Genomic DNA, 8849 nt, shown 5'->3' on the forward strand with positions numbered 1-8849 from the left:
GGTCCTTCAGCTGGACGCAGTCCTCGGTGCGATGTCCGGGTGAGTCATGGAACTCGCACCACTGGTCCTTTCCCCTCGTCTGATGCCAGGGAGGCAACGGACGAGGTTTTTTGAATCTCCCCTCGTCCTTCGTCGTGCTGAAAATCTTAGCACGGGGAAGGGAGAGTGGAGTGTATGAATCGTACCTTCCCGTGTAGGGAAAGTGTCTTTCCTTCTTCGGCTCGGCAGCAGAGGACGGTTCTGAGGCCTTAGCCTTCCCTTTCCTCTGCGCCGAGACTTCGGGCTGCTGCCCTTTCGGCTTCTCAATTCTCGGACGAGACTGAGACCTGGATCTGTTCCACTCCTCGGCTCGGATGAACCTATCCGATGCTTCCAAGGCTTCCTCCAGGGTCTGCGGGGGATGCATGACCATGAAGTCCAGGAACTTTCCAGCTTGGAGGCCGTTCCGTAGCGCGAACACGGCCAGGCCTTGATCCAGGCTCGTGATTCCGGATGACTCGTTGCTGAAGCGAGTCAGATAGTCGCGGAGGCTCTCGTCCTCCGCCTGCTGCAGACTCATTAGCTCTGCAGTGGTCTTCTCTCGGCGGTTGGCCGTAGAGAATTTGCTCTTGAACTTGTTGGAGAGGTCGTTCCAACCGGTTATGGAGCCTTCCTTGAGCCCTTTGGTGATCCAGGATTGGGCAACACCTTTGAGGGTCGTAGGAAAGTATTTACACCAGGTAGCCTCAGACCTCGGGTTCAGATACATGTGCCCCTCGTAAGAGGCAACGTGATCCTTAGGATCTGAGGTACCATCGTAAGTAATATGTGCCGGGATTTTGACCGTTGGCACATGCTCTTCCAGAATCCACTTCTGGAAGGGCGAGTTCGATGGAACCATGACCGCCTTCCCCTTGTACCCAGCCTCAGGGACCTCGCTCCCTCCTCTCTCAGAGGTGGAAGTGGTTTTCGTCCCCGGCTGAGACAAGGTTGGGTGGGGTCCGGTATCCTCTGGGAAGGTGAGGCGGCTATGCACACTCACCTCCCTCGAACCCAAGCGTTCGTGAATGCTTCGGCGGGCGAATTCCGGGTCCTTGGAGGGCCCCATAGAATTCTGAGCTTCAGAGTGGTCAGAGGGTTGAGGGTTCCTCCTCCTCTCCTTACTGGAGTTTCGGGTGTCCCCTCGCCACCTCTGGCCGAGCTGTCTATGTGGTGGAACTTGTCCACCATCATCCTGACCGATCCTCCTTTTCAGGTTTCTCGGCTGGTGATCATCAGGCATCTGGATTTGGAGCCCCTTGAGCTTTAAGGAACTCCATGCAGATGGCCACTGCTCTGGCCACTTCCTCGGTGGAGGGTCCGGAGGGAGGAGTCTCCTGCGGATGTGACCTGGATTGCACGCTATGGCGCGGCGGGGAGTTCCTCGCACCTGAGCCCTCGGTCTCGGGGATGGCCCCGGCTGCCGAGTGTGGTGCGAGGTGTTCTCCTCCTGGAGGCTAGGACCTCTTGAGGCTTCCCTTTCCGGAGAAATGGGGGCCTCCGATTCGGAAGAGGCTTGCTCCGGGAGGGATAAACCGGCTGGCGTTCCCTCACCGTAATCCGGCCTCCTCCCTTCTTAGCCTTCTTGGAACTCTTTCCACTCTTAGTCATGGCGACTGCCGAGTGTTTGATGACTGACGCGAAATTTAGTAGCGTTCCCCACAGACGGCGCCAAATTGTTTCGGATGAAAACAATCGAATCTCGGAAGATCCTTTTATCTTGAGGGAACTTGGTCTCGGTCCGAACGACGCAGGTGCCGAGGGTTTCCTGCACGACAAATACACGTAAACTAGCCTCGGGGGGGACGCCGAGGAAGGCCCCTCCGATGCTTAAGTCAGTATATTAGAGAGAGAAAGCTGTGCAAGAGTTTAGTTGCTTGAGGCTTTATTGTCTTTGTCTTTTTTGTCTTACTCTTCTTACCAAGAATTGACCAAATTGTTGGCTTTTATACCTTGGCTAATGAAGGAGGCGGATTGGGCCCGGAAATCAGTTGGGCTGGGCCAAGCTGATTGGGCCGTTGACTGACCTTGACATGGCTTTGAGGATGTTGATTTTTGACTTTAGCATATTTGGAGAGTTGAACCTTTGCCTTGGGCTTTTAATTGGATCATTCAGTGACCAGGCCCAATTGGACTAAATTGGACCCAAACAGGATCTATTCCATGGGGAAAATTCTAATTCCTTGTGGAAGTTGATTTGGAGTGTTGGAGGTCCTCCTAAACTCAACCATTTTTTATGGAGTGCGTGTAAGGGGTTGTTGGCAGTAATGGGAGTGCTTCATAGGCACCACATAAGTGCTTCTTCTCGCTGCTCTATATGTGGATGTGATGATGAGTCCATCATGCATTCACTATTTAGTTGTACTTATGCAGTGGCGATATGGGAGAGGAGTGGCTTTGGTGATTCATTAAATACTGCTCCTACAACCTCTTTTGATGCTATGGATGGCTGTGATGGTTAGCAAAGAACGCCTGAGTGTTTTTGCTTCTCTGGCTTGGGCTATATGGCATTGTAGAAATAGCCCCATTTTCAAGGGTGGAACTAGTGTTGATGCTGTGCGTATTGGCACTGGGTTTGTGAAGATTTTCTACGACTATTGTGCTTATAATGTTAAAGTTTGCAAGCCAAGTGGGGGGTCTTCTCCTGCTTTGAGAGGATCTTGGTAGCCCCCGTTGAGTGGAAGGGTGAAAATTAATGTAGATGCTCATGTGATGCAGTGCAGGGGATAAAATTTGGAGCAGTGATTAGAGGGTCAAGAGGGCATCTGTTACCAGCTGCTATGAAGCACATTGATGTTCACTAGAGTCCGGTTATATATGGTAGAGGCTGGTGCTGCGCGCTTTGGGGTGGAGCTTGGATATAGGCTTGGCTATGATGAAGTGGTCCTCTGAGTGTGATGCTTTGCAAGTAACTCGTGCTATTCAGTCTAGGCAAAAGGGGCATGCTCCTATTTTTCTTCTTTATGAGGATATCTCTACTGTTAGTAATTTGTTTAATTTTTTCCAATGTAAGCATGTGAAAAGGAGTGGTAATTCATTAGCTCACTTGGTTGCTCGATGGGTTGTGAATGCAAACTCGGAACTTATTTGTACGAACTCTTTTCCCCAAAGCCTTCATACTTTGGCAGAAATTGATTTAATATAATTATGCTTTCTTGGCTTCACAAAATATATATATATATATATATATATATATATATATAAGTAATATTTAAATAGAACATGTGAATTAAATTAAAATTCATCATTGATTTCAGAGCAATTAGTTTGATAACAATGAACTTAACCATATTTAAAAAGAACATCGCTCCTCAACCTTTGTCAGATTGATCTCAAATTTAATATACAGATTCATCAAATATCAAAATTGAAAATAAACATTAAATCTCAAATTTAATATATAGATTCATCAAATATCAAAATTGATAATAAACCATGCATTGGATGATTATATAAAAGTAAAGAACATACTATTCAAGTAAAAAGAACATACTTCGTATTGTTAAAATCCAAGGAACATTTTTAATCTACATACATTAATGAACATATTTTGTTATGTAAAAAGAACATATAGTTCAGACTCAATAAACATATATTGATCAGACTAGAAAGTATATATTTCATTCTATTTAATTTTAAAAGAACATTCATCATAATATGAAGAACATCATCCTTCAACCTTAGAAATAACACGAATTCAAGAAAAAAAATGTAGAAACTAAAATTAATTGAATTATATACTTTCAATAACGAATTTGTTAACAATAATAATAATAAAATATAATAATAATAAAAATCATCATTTTCATCAATAACACCAAAATTATGAAATTTAAAATAAAAAATTCTAAAAACTACCTTTTATTTGGTCATGAACTCCTTAATTCAACCTTCATTTTCAAAAGTATCATTCTAATAAGCATTATTATGAGATCTTCGATCATAATCGTGATGAAATTCACCACGCACCGTCAATTCTCTCTCTAAACGAATTCTCTCTATATTTCACAAATTAAATTATCGAGAATTATGGAGATTAATATTTTGAAAGTTGTAAATATGGATATAATTAACAAATTCCTTCAATTAAGCAAGACATATTTAAAAACTGATTTTTCTTTTTTCTAAAAAAAACAACAAAATTACTATAGTTTTTCATCTAGTGTACCAAGCATGGTACACTTGGGTGTACTAAAAATTTCACTTTCAAGAGACTTAGCTCAAAAGAGTGTTCTTGTCACTTGAATTTTAATTCTCTTATCTTATTTGTATTAAAACAATCTTAAAATAAGGGGAATATATCCTAATATAAGTGTAACTCCATATCATAATATACATTATACAAGGTTTTTATATTGTTTAATTTGGTGATATGATTTTCCTTAACATCTCTTAACTTGGAATTTAACTCTTTCCCCTGCAAGTTATCTATTGAAAAGTGCAATTTTTTTCATTAAAATAAGCAAAATTATGCTTATCTCAAAACTATTTTTCATACAGTTGTTAATTTAATAAGCTCAGTTTTGCTTTACTTATCTAATTCATACAAAAGTTTTGATACTCATCATTAATAGTAATTAAGTTCTGCCATAAAAAAAATAATAGTAATTAAGTTATTGCATTAATAATAATTTATGGATACGGTGTAAATAATTTAAGATAATAAGTATAAATAAGATAAGTTTAAACAAAAATGAGCATAGAATAATAAGTTTAAACAAGATAAATAAGCATATTTTTCAACTAGTGAATCGTGCACATGATACATTTAAATGTATAATAATACAAGTAGATGTATTTGCAGCGTAGAGCTTACCCGAAAACATCCCAACTCAATAGTCATCAGCCAACCGAAAACATCCGTAGCACGTGTTAACCTTGCACTAAGACACTAATCAACCATATAATTACAAACGTGGAAGCACCTCACGATATCTATCAAACACGTGTTTACTCTCTTCTCTAAAACCATACACAAAGCTCCACTACTCTATTTGTTCCATGCAACGTAATTTGTCTATATCTCTATCACCTCTTTCATCATATTGTTATCCTCTTTCTAAATTAAAATCATATCACTATCCAAAGTTAGAGCAAAGTAAAAATAAAAAAGTTACTTGAAGTAGTGTAAGAAAAATCATATAGGAAAAAAATTTGTGTTTTTGTTAGGAGAAGATGGCATCACAACAACAACATTTAAGGGATGAGCATGGTAATCCGGTTGAGCTGACGGACGAGCATGGTCATCCAGTTAAGCTTACTGATGAACATGGCCATCCCATTCATCTCACCGGCGTCGCTTGTACTGATGAACATGGTAACCCCGTGGACACCCGCGGGTTGCACTCTACTGCGACTCATGGTGACGTAGGACATGACAGTACCATGGGTACCCGCGGGGTAATCATGGTGGCGTGGGACATGACGATCTCATGGGTAGTCTCATGGGCGCCCGCGGGGCTGCAACTCATGGTGGTGGTGTGGGACATGACAATCTCATGGGTACCCATAGGACGCACTCTACTACGACTACGACTCATGGTGGCGTGGGACATGACAATCCCATGGGTATCCATGGTATGCAGTCTAATAAGACTCATGGTGGTGGCGTGGGACATGACAATCTCATGGGCACCCACGGCGTAGGCACCCATGGGATGCAGTCTACTACGACTCATACTGGCGTGGGACATGACAACCTCTCAGACACCCACGGGTGGACTCATGGTGGCGTGGGACATGACAGTTCTACGGCCACCCATGGGACGCACTCTTCTGCCACTCGTGATGCCGTGTTACCAAAAAATCCCTTGACCACTGGGATGCAATCTTCGACACTTGGTGGCGCAGCTCATGGAACTCATGGAGGTCCCATGACTAGCGGGATGCCGTCCGCGACTCTCGGTGGCGGCATGCATGGTCATGATGAGCCCGGACACCGTGCCCCTGGGACGCTAGGAGATGTTTTGGGAGGCGGGCAGCACCAGCCGAGGAGAGATCAGCCAGGAGGGACTGCTGTTGGTATTGTTACTAAAGAGATTCGACGAAGTGGCACGAGCTCCGGTGAATCGGTTAGTATATATTCTTAGTAACTTCATGCAATATATCGTTTCATTTCATAATATTGCAAGAAAATTTCTCTCCATGACTCCATGTTTGATAAATAGTAATTTGTTAAAATAAAATGTGTAAACTAACTAATTTGTTTGCTCTCCCTTAAAAAAACAAACATTTTGACAATTAATATCCTTTATAATTGCATGCGTGTATAAATATTTGATACATTTAAAATACTCGTGAAGACGAATGTAATAGGATTCATACGATGATTTTTTGATGTATATGTTTATGAGTGAAACTGACAATATATATTTAGTCAAAGAAATTTAAACTTTGACCTAAAAATAAGTAACCATTTTTCTAAGGCAGATATGAGTCCGTGGCGGATTCATGATTTTCGAGATGGTGAGTCACTTTCAAATCACTTGTGAAAATACAAATTTTTTTTCCAGATCTATAACAATAATATTTCACCAAATAAATTTCAATCCAAAATAGGACATAAAAATTCATACTACCACCAAATAATACTTAAAAATTCAATCTTATAGGTCGAAAGTACTAAAATAACATGTTATAAACAAATGGTACTATAAAACTACGGAGTATTACATTAACTTTATGATTTTTTACTTAATTGATAAGCTTTGAGGGAAAATATTAAAATTGGTTGCACAAATACAAGATATAAATAGAGGCAAAAGTTATTATTTTTTTATGAAAAAAAAAAAAGCTGAGATAACTTGAGAGATTATTGAATATAATAGGTCTCTTTAATTATAAAAGAAAGCAGGGCAAAAATCATGAAATCAATTTTTTTTTTTATTGGTGAGTCATGTATATCACTGTGCACATGAATAGGTCGGCCCCTAATACGAGTAATAGTCCTAGTACATCGTATCAAAATTTTTATGTACTATATTTTTATGTCAATTGTAGTATGAGCTTTTAAAATTTTCCCGGTTATCTAATAAGGCTTTTTTTTTTTTTCCCCCCTTATCTTTTATAAATAAAAATAAATAGTCATGAGCTCTAAAATTTTATATACATGATTTTTTTTTTTTTTTAAGTGTTATGGAATCTTTGAGCTTCACACACATTATATGATTGTAGTCTAAAAATTGGATATAAAAAAATACTCAATTGTTGAATTTCATTTAATTAATCTCAATGCAATATATTCTTTGTTGAATTTGCTGTAGTCCGAGGAAGAAGGACATACACCCACGGGTGGGAGAAGGAAGAAGAAAGGATTGGGGGAGAAAATCAAGGATAAGTTAATGCCGGGTGGGAAGCACAAGGATCAGGAGGTAGACCATACCGCGACAACCACCATGGCCACAACCACCACTACCACAATCCAGCACCATGAGGATGAGCCCGCTGAGAAGAAAGGTCTAATGGACAAGATTAAGGACAAGTTGCCTGGCCACCACTAGTTAGTTATGGAGTTCGGTTTTTCAATTTCGTTATAGTTTTTGCCATTTTGTACCTTTGGATGTGACCTCATGTACAGGCCAGAGTTGAAGGCTTTTAATTTTGTTGTATGTTGAATAATCTATGTGCATCTACTAGTATGCGCAGGGTTAGTTTGTGCTTCTAGATGTTGAGATGTAATTTTCTTTTGTTCGTTTTTAGGGTTTTCGAATGTGTGAAACTTTCCATTTAAAGAGTGTTTTGAATTTCAATTGTCTAATGTGATGAATGTACCTTAAATTTCATAAGCAATGTTTTACCTTTTCTTTCTGGTGGTTATTTTCATGAAAGGATGACCTGTGCACAGTACAATGGTTGACGATTTTAGCAACTTTTGGTGGCGAATTACTTTAGTAATGCTGTTTGATATAGATGATCTATGTGTATTTTAGGTCTTTAGCTAATTTAAAGACCGAGTTAATTTACTTTGCAATCACCAAGTTACTTAAAGGTATATATGATCTAATTGTATTATATATATGACAAAATATACAAAGACCAGAAAATCTGAAGAGCACAGTTAACTCCATTGATGAACTTAAATTTAGGGAGAAGAAGGGGAGAAAAAAGGGAAGAAGAAGAGGGAGAGAACTTTTAGAAAAAGAAGTTTCTGTAATTGTTATTATGACAATTAACAACTAGAAAAGCTATTTAAAGCATTCATTACATAGGAAATAACAGAATGAAGAAGTTTGTTATAACAAACTTGCAGACGTGGCACTTGCTGAGCTGGCAGAAGTAGAATCTGTATACCCCCCCCCCCTCAAGCTAGAAGGTGATTGAGAATCAATTTGTCCTAGCTTGGAACTGAGTTCAACATGTTGAGCAGCAGACAATGGCTTAGTGAGCAAATCAGCCAACTCATCAGCACTTGAAACATAAGAAAGTTCAATAAGGCCTTCAAGCACCTTATCCCTGGTGAAATGGCAGTCAATTTTATATGTTTTTTCCTCTCATGGAAGACAGGGTTCTTCCCAATATGTATAGCAACTTGATTATCACAGTTAAGCTTTACAGGCAACAAATCAGAATTACCAAGCTCCTGCAATAATCTAACCAGCCAAGTGATCTCTGAAGCAGTAGCAGACATTAGGGGTGTTCAAAAACACCCGACCCGGTTGACCCGATCCGATGACCCGCCGACCCGGTAGATTGACAGGATGAGGAGTCTTTGCTGTCTTTGAAACATCCAAAAAACAATCCTGAAGTAACTCCTTAGTGAATTTTCTTTGAGACAAGATAATTCCCTGAGGAGTATGTGTAACTTCAATTCCTAGGAAGAAATTAAGTCTCCC

General features: G+C 40.1%; 1 protein-coding gene across 1 annotated transcript; it reads left to right on the plus strand.

Moving 5' to 3' along the window:
* Nucleotides 1–5418: 5418 nt before the first annotated feature.
* LOC110710892 (water stress-inducible protein Rab21-like) lies at nucleotides 5419–7818 on the plus strand. The gene is made up of 2 exons (XM_021889238.1): nucleotides 5419–6089; nucleotides 7281–7818. Exons 1-2 carry the CDS (start codon nucleotides 5451–5453, stop codon nucleotides 7515–7517), a joined length of 876 nt encoding a protein of 291 aa, XP_021744930.1. The 5' UTR covers nucleotides 5419–5450; the 3' UTR covers nucleotides 7518–7818.
* Nucleotides 7819–8849: the final 1031 nt, after the last annotated feature.

The sequence above is a fragment of the Chenopodium quinoa genome, unplaced genomic scaffold, assembly GCF_001683475.1.
Source record: "Chenopodium quinoa cultivar QQ74 unplaced genomic scaffold, ASM168347v1, whole genome shotgun sequence".
In the NCBI taxonomy this organism is placed as follows: domain Eukaryota; kingdom Viridiplantae; phylum Streptophyta; class Magnoliopsida; order Caryophyllales; family Amaranthaceae; genus Chenopodium; species Chenopodium quinoa.